The sequence below is a fragment of the Vombatus ursinus genome, unplaced genomic scaffold (assembly GCF_900497805.2).
Source record: "Vombatus ursinus unplaced genomic scaffold, bare-nosed wombat genome assembly UNPS02014180.1, whole genome shotgun sequence".
Lineage (NCBI taxonomy): Eukaryota > Metazoa > Chordata > Mammalia > Diprotodontia > Vombatidae > Vombatus > Vombatus ursinus.
Window position 1 is genome coordinate 872,729 of NW_020953958.1, and position 21,779 is coordinate 894,507.

Sequence of the window (21,779 nt, forward strand, 5' to 3'; positions counted from 1 at the left end):
TCTGAATACCCCTTCCCCTAGTCTGCCTTCCCTTCTATCTCCCCCCACCCCTGCCATCTCTTATCCCCTTCCCCTTCTATTTTCCTGTATGGCAGGATAGATTTCTGTACACCATTTCCTGTACTTCTTATTTCTCAGTTGCATGTGAGAACATTTTTTTTAAATATGAGTTTTTAAAACTTTGGTTTCCAAATTATCTCCCTTCCTCCCTCCCCACCCACCCTCATTGAAAAGGCAAGTAACTCAATATAGGTTATACATGTGCAGTTATGCAAAACACTTCCATAGTAGACATGCTGTGAAAAACTAACTCTATTTCCCTTAATCCTATCCTGCCCCCCTCATTTATTCTAATCTTTCTTTTGACCCTGTCCCTCCTCAAAAGTGTTTACTTCTGATTAACCCCTTTACCAATCTGCCCTCCTCTCTATCATCCCCCTACTCTCTTGTCCCCTTCCTCCCTTATTTTCCTGTAGAGTAAGACAGATTTCCATACCCAATTGAGTGTGTATGTTATTCCCTCCTTAAGTCAAATTCTATGAGAAAAAGATTCACTCATTCCCTCTAACCTTCCCCCATTTCCCCTCTGCTGTAAGTGCCTTTTCTTTTCTGTTTTTTGTGAGATAATTTACCCTGTTCTACCTCTCCCTTTCTCTGTCTCCCAGTATAATCCTCTCTTATGCCTTAATTTTATTCTCCAGATATCACCCCTTCATCTTCAACTCACCCTGTGCCCTCTATCTATCTATCTATCTATCTATCTATCTATCTATCTATCTATCTATCTATCTCTCTATCTATCTATCTATATACATACATACATATATTTTTTCCCTCCAACTACCCTAATACTGCCTAAGGTCTCATGAGTTACAAATATCATCTTTCCATGCAGGAATGTAAACAGTTCAACTTTAATAAGTCTCTTATGATTTCTCTTTCCTGTTTACCTCTTCATGTTCCATTTGAGTCTTGTATTTGAAAGTCAAATTTTCTATTCAGCTCTGGTCTTTTCATCAAGAATGCTTGAAAGTCCTCTATTTCATGGAATGACCATTTTTTCCCCTGCAGGATTATACTCAGTTTTGCTGGGTAGGTGATTCTTGGTTTAATCCTATCTCCTTTGTCCTCTGGAACATTATATTTCATGCCCTCCGGACCCTTGATGTAGAAGCTGCTAAATCTTGTGTTATCCTGATTGTGTTTGCACAATACTTGAATTGTTTCTTTCTGGCTGCTTGTAATATTTTCTCCTTGACCTGGGAACTCTGGAATTTGGTTACAATATTCCTAGGAGTTTTCCTTTGGGGATCTCTTTCAGGAGGAGATCAGTGGATTCTTTCAATTTCTATTTTGCCCTTTGGTTCTAAAATATCAGGGCAGTTTTCCTTGATAATTTCTTGAAAGATGATGTCTGGGCTCTTTTTTTGATCATGGCTTTTAGATAGTCCAATAATTTTAAAATTCTCTCTCCTGGATCTATTTTCCAGGTCAGTTGTTTTTCCAATGAGATACTTCACATTGTTTTCTAATTTTTCATTCTTTTGGGTTTGTTTTACAGTGTCTTGATTTCTCATAAAGTCACTAGCTTCCAATTGCTCTATTCTAATTTTTAAGGAAGTATTTCCTTCAGTAATCTTTTGGACTTCCTTTTCCATTTGGCCAATTTTGCTTTTTAGGTCATTCTTCTCCTCATTGGCTTTTTGGACCTCTTTTGCCATTTGGGTTAGGCTATTTTTTAAGGTGTTATTTTCTTCAGTATTTTTTGGGTCTCCTTTAGCAAGCTGTTGACTTGTTTTTCATGATTTCCTTGCATCACTCTCATTTCTCTTCCCAGTTTTTCCTCTACTTCTCTTACTTGCTTCTCAAAAATCCCTTTTGAGCTCTTCCAAGGCCTAGGACTGATTCATATTTTTGTTGAAGGCTTTGGATGTAGGAGCTTTGACTTTGTTGTCTTCTTCTGGTTGTATGTTTTGATCTTCTTTGTCACCAAAGCAAGATAATATAGTCTGACTCTTTTTGCGCTGCTTACTCATGATCCTGGCCAGTTACTTGAATTTTAAACTCTTTGTTAAGGTAAGAGTCTGCTTCCAATGTGAAGAATGTACTGTCCCAAGCTTCAGGGGTTTGTACAGCTGTTTTCAGAGATACTTCTAGGGACCTGTAAATTTTCATTTCTTCCAACATGCTATGATAAGGGGTGAGGTGTTTCCTCTCCACAGCCACAACAATCGCCCCCATGCCAGCACTCATCCTGGCCCTACGACCGCCCCTCAGAACTGTAACCCAGATCCAACCACGGGCAAAGCAAGCGATTCTTGCCTCAGCACTGGCAAAGAAATCCCTGCAATCCACCTCTGATCAGCCACTCGATTCCCCCTCAGTCTGTGGCCTGGAAGTTCAGGACGCAGCCGCCTGCCCCAGAGGCCACACTGAGAACTTGTGACTGAGACCTAGCTTCTCTTTCACCACAGACACAGACTTTTCCCCCTGACCTTCTAAGTTTGGTGTTCTTGGGTTGAGAAGTCAGGAAACTGCCACAGCTGCCTGTGATTCAATTCTCTAAGGCCTCTTCCAGGTTCGCTGCAGCCTGCGCACCCACGCCGAACTGAGCTCCTCTCCCATCCGGTGCAATAAACCTTTCCAATCAACCATCCAGGCTGTCTTGGGCTGGAAATTTGTTTCACTCTGTCTTTTAGAATTTCTTTAGAGCCATTTTTTTACAGGTATTTGGAGGGGTTTGGTGGAGAGCTCAAGCAAGTCACTGCTTTCACTCCACCATCTTGGCTCTGCCCTAGGAAATTTTCTAAGAGAATAGATTTTAGAGAAAGATGCTAATCTATGTCTTGATGTTTCTTTACCAGAAATTCTCTGAACCAAGGAATCACAAGTTAGGCACAAAAAATGAGAAAAATATACTACATGACCTTTAAAACATTCATCCAATTCCATGATTCTATGATGCTAATAAGAGCTGAAAGGTATTCATAGTTTACAAAAAGTTTTTCTTTCTTCATCCCATTGGACCATCTCAGAAATTACAGAAGTTATAGAGTATGATTTCTTCCTGAGAGGAGAGACTTCTGGAGTGGAAGTCTGATGTCTCATTTTCCTCATTTTTACCCTATGGTATTCTGTGGTGGGTCATAGATGAGCATGTAGGTAATGCAGTAGAGACAGTGTTGGGCCTGGCATCAAGAAGACTCATCTTCCTGGATTCAAATCCAACCTCAGACACTTACTAGATGTGTGACCCTGGGTGAGTCACTTAACCCTATTTGCTTCAGTTTCCTCTTCTGCAAAATGAGCTGGAAAAGGAAATGGCAAACTATCCCTGTATCTTTGCCAAGATAACCCCAAATGGGCTCACAAAGAGTTGGACCAGACTGAAAAATGACTGAACTGATGTCACCCTTTCATATCCATTTATATTGAAAGCACAAACACTCATCATATTCCAAGCTAAAATTATGTCTAGCATCTTTTCTTTTCACCTCCTTTTTCTTTTTTTTTTATGTCTGTTCAAGTAATTGGTGTATTGCTGACCTGCTTTCTCCCCTCCTTCCCACTGCAATCATGATAGCATTATTGGAAAAGCTCAGGTGAGAGTTTGAGACAAGACAGAAAGAAAATGCTCATTGGAGCTTAGCCTTGTGTGACCAAGCCACAGAATGCATCATCCCTACAGTATGATATTCCAGAACTTCATTTCAAGGTTGGTTTCTAAGATAACTCACAGCTTAAAAGAAATAACATTTTCAAAGCAAACTTGTATAAGTAGATGAGGGGTGGATAGTAATTTCTGAAGTAAAGACACCCCCCCATGACAAATGATCATATTTAATGGAGAGACATGATTTTGCAGTAGAAACTATCCAAAGTAAATCAACATCAGAAGAGGGCTACAGATTGAATGCAATAAAATTTACATTTCTGACTCCTCTAGTCCTGGCCTTGTTGACTTTGCTTTTCACCTAAATGACAACTTACTAACATGAGTTAAGAGAATTTTTTAGAGATGATGATGATGATGAAAATGATAATAATAATTACCATTTCTATGTCACTTTAAAATTTCAGAGCACTTTATAAATATCATCTGGTTTTATCCTTACAATAATCCTGGGAGGTAGGAGCTGTTTTTATCTCCATTTTACAGATGAGAAAACTGAGATAGCTAGTAAATGTCTGAGGTTAAATTTGAACTCAGATATCCCTGACTTCAGGTCCAGTGATCTAAACACTGTACTACGTAGCTATCATCACTCCCTACAAAAAAGTCTTACACTTTTTGTGTACTGATATATTGTTATTATAATGCCTCATTCTGACAGGACTGTGATCTTGAGTGTCTGAAAGACAGGTCAGAGTAGTACAAGCTTAAGTCCCACCAAGCTAGACAGACTGTGTCTGCTGTCTGAGGGTCAGCCTAATCAAGAACAGTGAGTTAAAAACAGAGCATTGGCTACAAGGTGATGAAATTTTAAGCCATGATCATAGAGTGATTGCTTGAGAGAAGAAGGGGACCCTTAGACTCCCTAGAGTCCAACCACTTCATTTCATAATGGAGGAAAGGGAGACTCAGAAAAGTTATGTGAATTACCAAGGTTACACAGGCAGTAGGTGGTAGAAACAGGGTCCAAATCTATGTCTTCCCCCCTGCAAATTCACCACACTTTCCAGTCCATCAAGATCCCTCCATGAACATAATCAAATTATAAAATGGTCCTCCTCTGTTTCTACAGTGACGGTGTGTCACACATACTTGGAACAGAGTTCCAGTGAATGGCACACAGTAACACTAGGATATGTCAGAATGGTTAATTGATACCAAGCACAGTATGGACAGATGGATGGTGATTCTATCAGTAGAAAATTCTGTGGACTCCCTTTCCCCTACCATACCATTGGGCAGCAGGAAAGGTGGTAGCCTCAACGGGCAGTAGGTTGTGCATTCTGATGAAAAACCCCGAGTGTCTGAGAGTTTGAGTATACATAGGGTTTTCAGACAAAGATCCTGCCAGAGTAGGTGCTGCATAAATAGGTTCAATGAACATAGACCAGTAGCAAAGAAAGTTCTCTAAATGTTAACCAGGAAGGCCTATTCTAACTGTGTGACAGGGCATAAGAGTAGAAACCCTGGGATGAGGCAGATTTAATTACAACTGTGTCACATCTGCAAGCTTGAAGAATTTCAGTAGCCTGTTCTAACTAGAACTGAGTGTGGTAAAGTAAACCATCATTATGTAACAGGAGCTTCAGGGACTCTGAACTATGATTCTGAAGCAAATAATTCTACTGTTTTTTTCTGTTGTATTACCTAACTGCTTAAAGATTAAATAATATTAGAGTACTAATTTTTTTAAAAGTTTAACAACAGGATAGCAATTTGTTCCAAGACCATTTTTCTCTGAGTCCCATCAAAAAAGATGGGAGCTACCATAGCATACCTATCAGATTGGCCAACGTGACAAAACAGGAAAATGATAAATGTTGGAGAAGTTGGGGAAAAATTGAAACACTAATGCATTGTTGGTGGAGTTGTAAATTGATCCAACCATTTTGGAGAGCAATTTGGAACTATGCCCAAAGGGCTATAAACATGTGCATACTCTTTGGCCCAGCAATAGCACTTCTAGGGCAGTATCCCAAAGAGATCATAAAAATGGGAAAAGGACTTACATGTACAAAAATATTTATAGCAGCTCTTTCTGTGGTGGCAAGGAATTGGAAATGGAGGGGATACCCATGAGTTGGGGAATGGCTGAACAAGTTGTGGTCTATGAATGTGATGGAATACTATTGTGCTGTAAGAAAAGATAAGCAAGCAGACTTCAGAAAAACCTGGAAAGACTTGTATGGACTGATGCTGAGTGAAGTGAGTAGAACCAGGAGAACATTGTACACAGTAATAGCCATGTTGTGTGATGACTAACTTTGATAGACTTAGTTCTTCACAGCAATGCAAGAATCTAAGACAACTCTACAAGTCTCATGATGGAAAATGCTATCCACATCCAGAGAAAGAACTATGGAGTCTCAATGCAGATCGAAGCATACCATTTGCTATTTTTTTCTTCTGTTTAGTTTTGTTTCTTCTTTCTCATGGTTCCTCCTGTAGGTTCTCATTATTCTTTACAACATGACTAATATGAAAATATGTTTAATAGGAATGTATATGTAGAGCCTATATCAAATTGTACACCGTCTTGGGGAGGGGTGGAGGAGAAAATTTAAAACTCAAAAGCTTATGGAAGTGATTGTTGAAAACTAAAACTAAATTAATTTTTAAAGAAATTTTTAAAAAGATGGGAGAATGGGCAGCTAGGTGGCACAGTGGATAGAGCACTGGCCCTGGATTCAGGAGGATCTGAGTTCAAATCTGGCCTCAGACACATAATACTTACTAGTTGTGTGACCCTGGGCAAGTCACCCCATTGCCTAACCCCCCCAAAAAAGATGGGAGCAAGGTGATGATGATGATGATATATTGTCTAGAGTAATGTACAGCAGGTGTTTCTATGAGATCAAAATTGTAATTGTGAAGATCTGGCCTCAACCCTGAAATCCTGGACAGCTGGGCTCTGATGAGGGGAAAGGAATTAAATAATTCTAAAAAGTAGGCATCCTAAAACATAAGAGCCAAGAAAGAGCCATTAAACACACTGTTCATTCTCCATTGAAAGAGAAATTCACTATTTATTTGGAGATCTGAAGAACTGTCAAAGGCATAGGAGGAACATCGAGGCCAATCATTTTCAATTCACATTCCAAACCATTTTCAATGCTTCCCATCATCACAATAACCAGCCATCTGTAATATTCCCCTTAATAAAATCCTTGTATACATCAGTTTTTTGAGTGGGCTTCTGTTTATTTCTTAGGGACGGCCAATGACATCATAAAATCACCCATTTACAAACTATTTGCAGCTAAATGGTAGGGAAAATGGAAATGAGAGCTTGAAAACCTCACCTGCTTCCAATAAGCCTTTTTGTTGTTCAGTCATTCAGTTTGTCTGACTCTTTGTGACCCCTTAGGCCATAGCATGCCATGTCCTTCCATCCTTTGACATCTCTCAAAGATTGTCCAAGTTCATGTTCATTGTTTCCATGATATTATCTATCCATCTCATCTTCTGCTACCCTACCTTTTCCTTTTGCCTTTAATCTTTCCCAACATCAGGATCTTTTCCAATGAGGAAATGTCCTTGTTATATGGCCAAAGTGTTTAAGCTTCAGCTTCAGTATTTGACCTTCCAGTGAATAGCCTGAATTAATTTTCTTAAGTATTGACTGATTTGATCTCCTTGCTGCTCAAAAGTCTTTTCTAACACCACAATTCTATTAGCTTCCAAACTAAGACAAATAGTAACAGAAATAGGAATATTTAGTAATTACTTTCCACAGAATCGACACCTGTGTCTGAAATTTAATTTCATTGAAACAACTTTGCACAGTAATAAATTATATTGAAGTTAAGTGTGACTTTTCATAGAATAAATATACTTCATTACTTTTTTTCTTTTTAAAAATTAATCCACCTCTCTCATTTTCTACCTTTCATTGCACAAATTGTTAAAAAAAAAAGAAAAATAAGCCCTGAATACATAGCTGTATAGGCCAACAAAACAAATCCCCATGTTGGCAAGTCTAAAAATGTATATTTCCTTCTGCATTTTAAGTTTATCACCTTTGTTAGAGACTATATGACATGCCTTAACTTCATTCTTTTGGACTCTTGATTTATCATTGTGTGATTAGAGTTCTAAAGTCATTCAAAGTTGGATTTCTCTATACTGTTTAAATTTTTCTAATTCTTCTCACTTTGTTTTGCATCAATTCACAGAGGGCTTTCCAGGTTCCTTTGAAATTATCCATTTCATCTTTTTTTATGGCACCACAATATTCCAATATATATACATATATATGTGTGTACATATATATACACATATATATATATGTATATCTTACATATCAGACACTTATTAGAGAATTTTCATCCAAAGTTTGTTTCCCCTCCCCCAATTGATTACTTCCCTTCTTAGCCTAGTTAAACTGATTTTCTTTATGCATGCTTTTCAATTTCCTGTATTTGGAACAATCTTGTTTATCTTTTGTGATCACCTATTTCCTTTGTGTAGTTAAGAATTGGACCCTTCATCACAGCTGTGAAAGTTACCTTCTAATTCAAAAGACTCAGCTACTCAGTTTACTATGATCATAAAGTTAATGAAATAACAAAAATGAAAGATGTTAAGTATTCCTATTTGGGACCATTTACCTCAAGCGATCTCTCAATCTGCTTTCACTTCCCTTATCCCCCATATCTTTAGATATGATATGGAGATACACCAAGCCACAAGCACCAACAGTTTGTGGCAAATGAACAGCTGGAGAGATGGGGGACTGGGCCCCCAGCTTTAGATCTTATACTACATGAGAGAAAGCAGAGTGCGAGGGGTATTAGAAGAAGCCTATCCTTCCTTGTTCACCACTTTTTGGATTCTTGATAGCTGTCAGTCTTGGGACTTGGGGGAGTGGGAGGGAAGGGAATAAACATTTATATAGTGCCTACTGAGTGTCAGGCACTGTGCTAAGTGCTTTATAGATTTAGTCCTTTTCCCCAATCTCGCCCCTCTCTGTGCTCCAGTATCTTGAATGTCTCAGCAGGCCAGGCTCCACCGGCCTCATCTATCATCTACTTGGGGTCTCTGGCTGTCACAGTAGTGGTAGCAGCAGCTGTTTGGCAGTTAGAACCCCCCCACACACACTCTCTACCATGCCAATCACCCACATGGCAATCAGGAAGTCTGGATCTCAAGAGCAGAGAGAATAAGGAGCATCCAATCCTGCGCGCCAGCCTATGGCTCCCCTCCCCTCTCAATTCAAGCACACTTCCTGCCTATCATGCGCTCTTGTTTCCTAAGACTCCCAGTGAGTGGGTAAGGTCTGTCAGCTTGTCATGTGCACCACATCTATTGGAAACCACTTTTCAAGTTTCTGTTTCTCCATGAATCACAATGACCTCTGGGCCAAGAGGAAAAATAATAATTCAGAGAAACAAGAGAATGAGGTGAGCACAGATTATATCAGTCTATACACCCTTAATCCTCCCCTAACCCACTCCTGGGGCTTTGGCCCCTGGCTGTAGGGCTTGCTGTTTCCATCTGTGACAATTTCTCTTAACAATGGCCCTTCCTGCCTTTCTGCTGACCTGGATCTCTGATCCGGCTTATATCCCTGGCCACACTCATTCCAATCTGTTTACTGCAACTTGGGAAACAACCGTTTCCTTTTCCTCACTGGCCCTATTCCAGATTTGAACTGGATGAAATAGGACATGCCTGTTCCCTGCCCCCGCCCTTGCCTTATTCCAGATTTAATTGAATTTGTTTTTCTTTTGGGCAGGTGAGCAGCTTCTGGAACATCAGGATTGCTGTTCCCATCAGTTGTTTGGTCCCCAAGGAGATCCTCAATGACTCTGAATCCAAAGGAACTAATATTCTAGCAACAGCATATGTTTTCAGGTACTTTGTAGTTTGTTGGTGTTCAGTTGTTTTAGTTGTGTCAGACTCTCATGACCCCATTTTCCGCCCAAAGTTACTGGAGTGGTTTGCCATTTCCTTCTCTAGCTCATTTTACAGATGAGTAACCTGAGGCAAATGAGGTTAAGTGACTTACCTAGGGCCACACAGCTAGTAAGTGTCTGAGGCAAGATTTGCACTCAGGTCTTCCTGACTAGAGTTCCAGCATTCTTACTCATTTTTTCACCATTTTCATCCTTATCCTCATCATCATCACCACCACCATAGTATTCATCACTTAAGGTTTCTTCCAGTGCTAAATCCTATAATGTTACATTGCTAATAAACAATAGGGCCTAGTCTCAAATCCCATTCATCTGTCATCATGTGTGCTGCTTTTCCCACTATGCCAATATTTTTTTTTCCCTCCAGGATCTTTCTTCCCAATTACTTTGTTAGATTCCCCCAGATATAGACCCTGGTATGAGAGAGACAGCATGTTATTGTAGGTAGACATCCAGCCTTGGAGTCAAGAAAACTTGGATTCAAGTCCTGCTTTTGGCAACTATGGGATGTGTGACTCTGGGCAAGACTGTTCTCAGAGCTTTAGGCAGCTCTCTAAGACCACAACTTGCACTGGTAGAGGGAGTTTCTGTACATGGGAATTCACCAAACTAATGGATAGATCTGATCTCCATCTTCATTACCCTTAGAGAAATCTGCAGCTTAGTGGAAGATTTGCCCATTTTACTAAAAGAGATAGATCAGACCCCAACACAGAGATGGCTGGCCTGTTGTATTTCTATCTTCTCCAGTCTCTGCGCTTTCTGAGAAAAAAACAAACAAACAACAACAAAAAAAAAAAAAAAAAAAAAAAAAAACAGTCATCTCTGTAGATCTGAGTTCCTGCTCTGGTTTAATCTAAAAACCTCAAAGATTAGGAAAATTTTCATATTCAAAATTATTCAATTAAGACCATGCATCTGATCCAGATTTCCCACTCCAGAAGTTTTACTGTAGTCTGAATTCTCCAACTTGTTTTGAACCTTAATGATAATCACCTAATAAATCTGCAGGCCAATCAATCTCTTAGCCTTACAAGTCATATCATACCAAGCCTGTTTGAGGCAAGCAGGACTTTTCAGAGTGCTGCAAATTCAGATAACCAATCAACAGCAAGAATTTATTCATCAGTCATTTACTATATATGTCCACCACTGAATGAGGTGCTACAGGAAATACAGACATACCCAGGTATAATTTCTTTTGTTGTTTTCTTATTCCTGTGATAACTTGTAAAATTATTCCTCATTGTTTCAAAGGTCTCATTGGCTCCAGCCTTGACTGCCATCATGGGTACTTGGTCTGGTCTGATCACTTTTCCTGACCTTGTTTTCTTAAGTGCCATCATGAGGAATATACTTATGTTTGAGGAAGGTGGGGGAAGATGGTCGGTCATTTGCTTCAGAGAGTGGCTTAGAATCAGTGAAAGTGCTGCCCATTGACCCAAATGCAATCTGGAATCTTAGGTTCCTCAGATTCTATTCCGTGCCCTTTTCCTTGTCCACTTTCAGTGGCTTTCTGAGATGATGAACTGAGTCTGAGACACAAGACCCCTTCACTTCTGGTGTTTCATATATGTTTATAAATGATTTACAACCCTTGGTAAGGGATTGGCAGGGCAACAAGGTCCTTATGATTTGTTATTCTTCCCAATTGGTTTAGAAAGGACTCTAATGGGAGCTTCAAGGGGGATGGGCTGGGCAGAGATTTTCATGCAAATCTTTTGCAGGAGTTTGGAACTTTGTAGAAGAATGAAGAGAGAAGAAAGAAGAAGTGGTTGTCATCCCATGGCAGCAGCATGGCTGGGGCAGCAGTAGCTGGTGTCTGCCACATCTGCAATTCCCTTATTTAATATCATGAGAGGTAAATTCTATCTAAACAGTAAAACTGTAAAGTTTGTATGATTCTATGTCTTATCCCAAATAGGCAGACCTTACTATGACCCAGCCTCACGTGTTTGTGTTTTGCTTTTTCTTTTTTTGTGTGTGTGTGTGTGTGTTTTTCTTAAATGTATTCTGTTAAAGAATATATTTACCAGATTTAATATTATTTCTTATAAACACCTGTGGACTCTGTCCTTATGTTTTTGGGATGTGGCGTGAGGTAGTAGTGTGGCGCACACAGTAGAGAGAGGGCAACCTTTCCTAGGCCAGAGCTGGGAGTCCAACCTTCATCCCATCGTTAGAGAGCTGCACTCTCTAATTGGGGGAATAATCATGACTCTTTTCATTATTACCTTTTTAAGTGCAGAACTATTATAAATACTGGCACTACTTTATAGGTCCATGGTACAGATGAGAGCCACAGTTGCATATATATTTATTTCCCTAATAGAATGAAACTGCTTATGAGAATTAGGTGTTTCATTCATTGTATTTATATTCCCAACATCTAGCATGGTGCCTGGCAGATGTTTAATAAGTATTTGCCAAATGATTGATTGTTTAATGTGCTTTTTCCTTTTTAAAATTATCTTTTATTTATTCATTAGGTATGCATATTGCAAATGCCAGTAGAACGTAAACTTCTTGAGGCCAAGGACTTTAATTTTTTATCTTGGTGTCTCTAGTGCCTGGCATATTACTGTTGTTTAGTCATTTTTCCATTGTGTCCTATTCTTTGTGACCTGATTTTGGGTTTTCTTGGCAAAGATACTGGACTAGCTTTACCATTTCCTTCTCCAGTTCATTTTACAAATGAGGGAACTGAGGCAAATAGGGTTAAATGACTTGCCCAGGGTCACATTGCTGGTAAATGTGTGAGGCCAGATTTGAACTCAGGAAAATTAATCTTCCTGACTCTAGCCTTGACACTCTATCTACTGTGCCACCTAGATGCCCCAGATTGGCATATAGTAGGTGTCTAATAAATACTTGTTGAATTGAATTGGACTGCTTTACTGCATCCTTTGCCAGAATACTTTTCCAAAGTTGAAAAGAAGAAATCTTCTAAAGTCTTAGAACAGCTTACATCCCAAAGCTAGAAAATACCACCTAGAGAGTAATGGGGCACATCCAGGTTTCCTTGAGATTCCAAATCAGGCTTATAGTATTGAGGAAAGAGTACTGATTTGGGGATTAGAAGACTTAGGCTGTGATCTAAGCTCTAAAATAAATACTTTACATAATATTATGCAAATCATGTCAGCAACTGTCCCTTAGTTTCATCTACATAAAATGTGATTATTAATACATCTACATGCTTCTATAGCATAATATAGTACAGTGGTTCTCAAAATGTGGTCTGAGAAATCCAAAGTGACCCCACCAGAGGTATGCTTACCTAGCCAAGTGTTAAATTATTAGTGTGAGCATGTGTACCTTTGGAATCAACAAATTCTACAAATTAGTATTCGATTTATTTCCTGGTTGCGTAACCAGATTTTCAAAAAAGCAGTAGAAAAAATATTAATAATAAAGATTAAACTTGGAGGTGTATCTTATATATTTTTTTTTAATTTTTTGCCTAGAGAGCTGATTGTTAGGCATTTATCAATATACCCCTGCCAGAAACCCTTTCAGAGGGACTTCATTGTCAAAACAATTTTATAATAATACTAAGACATTATTTGCTTATACAAGTACTCCTTTCTTTCCTAGCTACTTACCTGTTTGAGGCCAGATTTTCTTCATACATTTCAACCAAAATAATATGTCAAAATAGATTGAATATAGAAGCAGAAATGAGAATCAAACTGTCTTTCATTAAGGCAGGCTTTACAGATATTTATAAAAAATATGTAAAACAATGTCACTTTTCATTTGTCTTGAAAACAGTTATTTTCATAAAAATAGATTTTGCATTAACATATAATGGGTTTGTTACTATTGTATTTAAATTAATTAATACACATATTTTAAATTTATCATTTTTTCTCATATGATTCAATCAGAATAGATATAATTAGATAGATATAGTTCCCCAAAACAAGAGCTCTTTGGGGTCCTTAATAATTTTAAGAGTATAAAGGGGTCCTGAAACTAAAAACTTTGGGAATATCCAGTGCAATGTAGAGGTTGTTAGCCAGGGAGATAGGAAGACCTAAGTTCCTTCTTTTGACTGACACAACCTATCTGTGTGATCATTATAGCAAGTCATTTCATCTCTCCAATCACCTGGCAACTCTCTAATGCTATAAATCACAAAGAAGTTGAGAATCTGCTTTAATGGAAAGTTTCCATACTGGTAGTTCTTTATGCTGTTGAATTCAGAGGTTTAGCTGACCCTTTTCCCTCTCCCTTCCCCACCACCTAAAAAAGAAAAAAAAAATGACTAGGATTAGACTGTGAAATCTTTGAGAGCAGGGCAGCTTTTTGCCTTCTCTTTGTAACACCAGCACTTAGCACACTGCCTGGAACATTGTTTAGTCATTTTTCAGTCATGTCTGACCCTTTGTGACCTCTTTTGGGGGGTTTTCTTGGCAAAGATACTGGAGTGGTTTGCCATTTTCTTCTCCAACTCATTTTATAGATGAGGAAACTGAGGCAAACAGGGTGAAATGACTTGCCCAGAGCCATACAGTTAGAAAATGTCTGAAGCCAGATTTGAACTCAGGTCTTCTTGACCCCAGACCTGGTATTCTATCTACTATGCCACATAGCTGCCCTAGCTCTAGCACATAGTAGATACTTAGTAAATGTCTACCTACTAACTAACTGACTTCACAGAATTATGATAAAAGTGGTTTGAAAACTTTAAAGTGCTATAGTATTGTGAAGTGTTGGGTTGGGGAAAAGGAAGACACCTGTTAGAAATAATAACTTAGGCTCATATACTGCTTTTTGTATACTATTCTATTTAATCCTCACATGGGTAAATGTCTGAGGCAGAATCTGCATTCTGTCTTCCTGACTCTTAAGTTTACTCTTCTGTTTACTGTACCATCTATGAGAAAATAGCTTTAGTTTATTGGTTGAAGAGGTTCCTAGGCTGCTAAGAATTTCTTTACAAGGTCTAAAATATATGCCTTGCTATTCCTTTTACTATTTTTATACAAATGCCAAGACAGCTCTTGCCCTCAAGGAGCTTACATTCTAATGGAGGAGACAATATACAAAAGGGAGTAGTGACCAAGAAAGGGAGCTATGATTTGGGAATTCTTAGAGATGGAGAGCAAAACAATAGAACACTCCAGCAACACACTCTTTCCTAGTGTTTTAATGATAGCACTGATTTGATTATAATTATCAGAGAAAAAAGTGGAATATGAAGAGAATAAGGGATCTGATCAGGTCCCAGGGAAAGCAGCAAATATTATCTCACTTAATCCCCAGAAAAACAGATGAAATTATTATGCTCATTTTGGATAGCTAGGTGGCACAATGGAAAGAGTACTGGGCCTGGAGTCAAGAAGACTCATCTTCCTGAGTTCAAATCCAGCCTCAGACACTTACTAGTTGTGTGACCTTGTTCAAATCACTTAATCCTGTTTGCCTCAGTTCCCTCATCTCTAAAATGAACTGGAGAAGGAAATGGCAAAGCACACCAGTATCTTTGCCAAAAAAAAACCCCAAAAGGGGTCACGAAGAGTCAGACATAACTGAAATGACTGAACAAGAACAACATTATGCTCACTTGACAATTGAGGAAACTGAGACAAACAAATTATGTGACTTGTCCAAGGTCATACAACTAGGTAAATACCTAAGGCCAGATTTTAATTCAAACCTTGCTGTCTCCAGGCCAGAACTCTATCCCCTGGGCCACGTGCCTGGCCTAGTCCGAAGTGATCAGATTTGCAGGGTACGGAAACTTTAGCAATAGGAAGAGTAGGCATTAGATTCAGAATTGGAAGGCTTAGGTTCAAGTACTGGCTTTGTGACTCTCCGTGTAGCCCAGGTAAAACATCTCAACCCTATAGGACTCAATTTCCTCAACTATAAAATGAGGAGGATGGGTAAAATTGTCTTTCATCTGTGAAATGAGAATAGAAGCATTGATAGGACCTCCATTACATTAGATATTGTAACCAAATGGGAGTTCCACAGCATAATTGGTTGATGTAATCACCGTGTGGGAAAGGCTGGAGATGCCTGATTTCAGAAAGGCAACCACTTTATTCCCTAGGTACTGAGATAACAAAGAGTATGGCCCTGGTGTTGGGGGAGGGAGTAATATTTGTAATTCTGTTCTTATTATATCTACACATATATAAAAATACACATTATCTATACAAATATATGTACATATAAATGTACAATATATGAAAATATATCATATATACATATAAATATACATAAATATTCCTTTTTAAAAGCTAATTTATCCTAATTGTAACTGAAGGTTATCAGTAGGGGTGGGGAGGATACACTGGAATGGAGGTTTGAGCTGATAACATTAAAGAAAGCCACTCCGTAGGGGTACCCCTAAAATCCTGAATGTAGAGTACAGCCACTTTCTGGGTACCACTACTATTAGTGAGAGTTGGGATAAGTGCCTCAGTATCTCATTATACAAATATGAGTTAATATTTAGGAAAATTTTAAAAAGATAATATAGGAAGATTGTGCTATATCATCACCAATGAAGGAAAGTAGAAATGTATAATTATCTGGATAGTTTAGGTCAAAACATATGTGAGACATGCCATAAGACTTCCACACTCTCCAATATCCACCCCAGTGGCAGTTTGCTGATTGTTTTTTTTTTTTTTACCTGATTGGTCAAGGTCACAGTAAAAGCACCTTCCACAGAGATACAAAGCCCCCTCTTCCAAGAGAGTGAAGGATTGGGACATGAGAAGGAAATGAACAGGAAGCACAATGCCCTGGAGAATGGGAATTACTCTCTATGACTTGTAATTGATCAAATGTTTCTTCATCAATGTTCTGGAATCGTGGATGGCCATTGTAAGGATCATAGTTCTTATAGCTGTCAAAGTTGTTTGTTTTTGCAGTGTTGTTGATATTGTATAAATTGTTCTCCTGCTTCTGCTCATTACATCACTCATCAGTTTACAAACTTTTCTCCACCAGCAACACAACTTGGCTTTTATTCCACTGAATATCATGCCCTGCCCAGGATAGGCTGATCACTGGAAATCTCATCACCACACCACGGATTTTGATATTCAGCCCCTTCTCAACTTAATCTCAATTGCTTCTTCTCTTTGATTGAAGGGCAGAACATTAAACTCTTCCCAAAGCCTTCCTTTATAGGGGGTTTCCGACCTTTCTCCATTTTCCATCAGCAGCTCTGTTTGGCTTTGAGTCACTGAAACACAGTGCCCTTGATTCAGTACCCCACTTTTCAGCTTCCTTTTGTATATTGTCCTCCATTAGATTGTAAACTCCTTGAGGGCAGGGATTGTCTCATTTATATCCCTAGTACTTAGTACAGTGCCTAGCACATAGTAGTCACTCAATAAATGTTTACTGAATTGAATCACTTTGTTATTTGTTTCTATTGTTGAGTAGTTGTTGCTTGGTATGTCTACACATGCATACACACACATACATGCACATAACACACATATATTTTTCAATAGTTTCAGTCTTGTCTGGCTCTTCATGATCACATTTGAGGTTTTCTTGGCAAAAATGCTAGAATGGTTTACATTTTTCTTCCCTACATCATTTTACAGATGAAGAACTGAAGCAAATAAAGGTTAAGTGACTTGCTCAAGGTCACACAGGTAGTAAGTGTCTAAAGCCAGGTTTGAACTCATGAACATGAGTCTTCCTGATTTCAGGTTTGGAACTCCATCCACTGCAACACCAACTACCTGAATTAAATTATAAATGTATTCAAAACTGTTCATTTTTATAGTTTTAATGTTTTGGCATACACTTTTCTATTTCTACTTGTTTCACTCTATATCAGTTTATTTAAGTCTTACTATATCTTTCTGAAATGATCTATCTTCTGATTTCTTATGGTACAAGAGTATTCCATCCCATTCATACACCATAAGTTACTCAACCATTCCTTAACTGGCAGCCATCACTCTGTTTTTCAAATGTTTGCTACCACAAAAAGCTGCTATAAATATTTTTGTACTTAAAAAACTTTCCTACTTTCCTTGATCTCTTTTGGGTATAAGCCTAACAGCGGTAGATCTGGGTCAAAGGGCAAACATTGTTTAGTAACTTTTTGTGTTTAATTCCAAGTTATTTTCCAGAATGATTGTATCCATTCACACGTCCAGTAAGAAGTACATCCATGTGCCTGTTTTCCTACAACTGCTATCATATTTATCATTGTCCTTTTTTGTTGCCAATCTGATGGGTTTTGAAGTGGAATCTAAAAATTGCTTTAATTTGTATTCCTCTATTTAATAATGTCTTGGAGCATTTCTTCATATGACTATAACCTGAATTTCTTCCATTGAGAACAGACCTTAGACCATTTATCAAGTGGGGAGTAGATCTTTTTGTTATAAATTTGAATCAATTCCTTTTATATCTTGGAGATGAGAACTTTATCAGAGAAGTTTGATGAAAAGATCTTTTTTTCTCAGTTAATACTTTCCCTTTCATGGCTTTACTAGATTTTCAGTACAAAAACTTCAGATTTTATGTAATCAAAATTATCGATTTTACCATCTATGATATTCTGTTTTTAACTTAGTCATGAGCTTTTTTCACCTACCTATAATTCTAATTTGTAATTATGCCATGTTTCTCTAATGTGTTTATGATTCACCCTTTTCCATCAAGGTCACATGCCCATTTGGAATGTTTCTTGGTATAAGGTGTGAGATACTGGTCTAAATCTAATTTATTTAATACTGTTATCCAATTTTGCCAGCAGTTTTTGTCAAAAGCAAGTCTTTAAAAGCATTAAAAGTCAACAGGAGAGTAAAGAACTTAATCCTAAAGAATTGTTGAGTCAGAGAGCAAGTCATAGCAACAACAGAAAATTTCATTAAAGATAATGACAACCATGGAACAACATTCCAAAATTTTGGGGATTCAGTCAAAACAGGCCTTAGGGGATAATTTATGTCTCTAGACACTTTTATTAAAAACAAAGAGAAAGAACAGATTAATGAATTGAGAATACAGCTAAAAATACTGGAAAAACCAACACATTAAAAAGAAGAACAATTAAACAGCAAAGAGGGTATCTTAACAATAAAAGAAAAAACTAACAAAATGGACAACAACAAAATCCAACTAAATTAACACTAAACCTCGGATCTGGTTTTTATAAGTAGATAAACCTTTAGCTAATTAGATAAAAAGAAAGAAAGAGAAAAACCAAATTAATAGTATTAAGAATGAAAAATTCATAAAAGAAGAAAAGATAGCATTAGAAACTAGTTTGCTCTACTATATGCCAATAAAAATGAAAACTAAGTTAAATAAATGAACATTTGTGAAAATATAAAATACCCCCAATTAAAATAACAATCAATATAGAATTTAAACAATCCAATTTCAGAAGAAAATGAACAAGTTATAAATGAAATTTCAAAGGAAAAATATTCCAGCACCAGATGGACTCATAAGTGAATTCTATAAAACATTCAAAGAACAATTAATTCTAATGTTATAGAAATTATTTGCACAAATAGCAAATGAAGTGATCCTACCTTCTATAACACAGATATGATCTTGATACATAAACCAGGGAGAACAAAAATTTAAAAAGAAAACTATAAACCAATGTCCTTAATGAACATAGATGAAAAGATATTAAATAAGATATAAGCAAAGAGGCTAAAATGACATAATAAAAAATATATAATATATACTAAATTCATATTATACATGATATATAATTTTATTAATTTATATTTTCTAATTTATTATATACTGTGTATGTAAAAATATATACTATAATGATATGTACCAGGAATATGGGGCTGGTTTAATTTTTGGAAAACTATAAATTTAATTAAACATATTAATAATAAAATAAACAAAAATTATATGATTATGTCAATGGATGTAGAAAAAAGCTTTTGACAAAACAAAACATCCATTTCTGTTAAAAATACCAGAACACATGGGAATAAATGCACTTTTCCTTAAAATGATAAATGCCACATATCTAAAACAAAGAGCTACCATTATTTGTAACAGAGATAAACTAGGGCTGAGATTCTTGTAATCTAGCCACTGCTTACTCACGTTCAGACTCCTTAAGAATCTGCCCAATATGACAATGTTCTAATAAACCTTGTCTTTGGCTGAGAGAAGGCTTGGGCTGAATTCTTTCAGGCAGGACCCATATGTTGAGATTTTGGGATCCCAGCACCCCTAAACCCCTAAACTGCATCCTACCTATCTGTGAAAAGTTATGACCTGTCTTTGATTCTGAAAAGGGAGGAGCAGCAGGAAAGAAAGGAGGGTCCTTGATCTGTGAATGCCTTGGTTCTCTGCTCTACTAGGGAGCAGTTACTAATGTATGAACAAGCTTCAGGTCCCAGTAAGAACCAGGAATTCACATCTTGAAGGAAGAAGGGGCTTCAGGGTTCCAGGCATATATAAAAGGCTTGGGATAAGGCAGGAGATTTCCTGTGTGTGCAGTAAGCAGAGAAAAAGGCTTAGGTTGAAGAAAACATCTCAGAAGAAACAATGAAACATGGCCTCTTCCCCAGAGCTGATTGAAGACCTCCAGAAAGAACTCATCTACTCCATCTGTAGGGACTACTTCACAAACCGAATGACCATTGAGTGTGGCCACAGTTTTTGCCATGGTTGTCTCAGAAGCTGGCAGGAAGCTTCAACTTCATTCTCCTGTCCAGAGTGCAGGGGTGTCTCTCAGCTAAGGGATTTCAAAACCAATTTTCGACTTGGGAAACTGGCAGCCATTGCCAAAAAACTAAGACCTCATTGTTTGCAGTACCCTGAAGAACATGGCAAGTGTGAGGTACATCAGAAAGTATACAAGCTGTTCTGTGAGGATGACCAGAGCCCAGTTTGTGTGTCCTGTTCTCAATCCCAGGAGCATAAGGCTCACAAGCTCTGTCACATAGTTAAGGCTGCTGAGAACTTCAGGCAGAAAACCCAAGAAACTGTGACTAATTTGTGGAGGAAAACTGAGAACGCTGTTCAACAAATGGCCAATGACAAGATTAAGTTTGCATTGATGGAGGAAGAAATAAAAATTCAAAAGAAAAGTATTTTGTCTGAATTCCAGGAAATGAAACAATTCCTAAGTGAAGAGAAAAATGCATATCTATCATATGTCCAAACACAGGGGATGGCCATTTTAGAAAGCCTGAACAAGAAAAGTAGTGGATTGTCCAACCAGGATCAAGAATTAAGGACAAGGACCACAGTGTTAGAGGAGGAGTATAAGAAACCAGATCTGGATTTGCTCCAGGATATGAAAGGAGTCTTAAACAGGAATGCATTTGTGCTGCACAAGGAAACAGAACCCTTCCACATATGCATGACTAGCGATCCCATCTCTGGAGTTATGGAATGGATGTTCAATTTTAAAGTGAACATCACTCTGGATTGCAACACAGCTGATCCTGGTCTCATCATATCTGAAGGTTTGAAAAGTGTGAAATATGGAGGTGCCCAGAAGGAAGCACCTGACAATGATTTTGCACAAGTTCTTGATACTCAGTCCTTTATTTCAGGGAGATATCACTGGGAGGTGGAGGTGCTAAATAACACTATCTGGGGTGTTGGCTCTGTAAAAAATCAAAAGAGTCTCAAGACTTCTTTGTGCTTAGGACTGTACAGGTACACAATTCCTACCACCTTTATACCACAGTCCAGCATAATCTTTATTCCCAAATTCGTGTAAAATACCACCAGGTCAGCGTGCCCAACTTAAAGGTGGGAATTTTCCTTGACTATGAACATGGAGAGATATCATTTTATCATGTGAAAAATAAATATCTAATTTATACTTTCCATATCACTTCATTCTCAGGACCCCTCATGCCCTTTTTCTATCTTTCTAAGAAAGTCCTGACAAATGATTGCTCTCTTACAATCTGCCCCTAATGGAGAGAAATCAAGAAATATACATTATTGGCCAAATGGACTTCAGGCACTGTATTACCCTCCCCCCCCCAATTCCTGAGTAAAAAAAAAAGAGATTAACTAGAATCCATTCCAATAAATTCAGGGGAGAAAAAAAGGAAGTTCATTGTCACCACTTCTATTTGACTTAGGACTAAAAATCCTGGTTATAGTAATGAGACAAGACAAAGAAATTGAGGGAATAACTATAGATAAATAAACAAAATTAACACTTTTTTTGCAGATGGTATGATGGTGTA

At 37.8% G+C, this 21,779-nt stretch overlaps 1 protein-coding gene and 1 long non-coding RNA gene across 2 annotated transcripts; both read left to right on the plus strand.

The window, feature by feature from the left end:
- The first annotated feature begins 8,949 nt into the window (after positions 1–8,949).
- On the plus strand, positions 8,950–16,903 carry LOC114041801. Its single transcript, XR_003568945.1, has 4 exons — positions 8,950–9,075; positions 9,411–9,529; positions 11,319–11,452; positions 16,257–16,903. It is a non-coding gene; the product is annotated as an uncharacterized LOC114041801 (long non-coding RNA).
- A 3,216-nt stretch (positions 16,904–20,119) lies between these two features.
- LOC114041795 (zinc finger protein RFP-like) lies at positions 20,120–21,501 on the plus strand. Its single transcript, XM_027860419.1, is given in 3 exon segments — positions 20,120–20,622; positions 20,860–21,193; positions 21,196–21,501. Coding segments are annotated over 3 exon segments (1,143 nt in total).
- Positions 21,502–21,779: the final 278 nt, after the last annotated feature.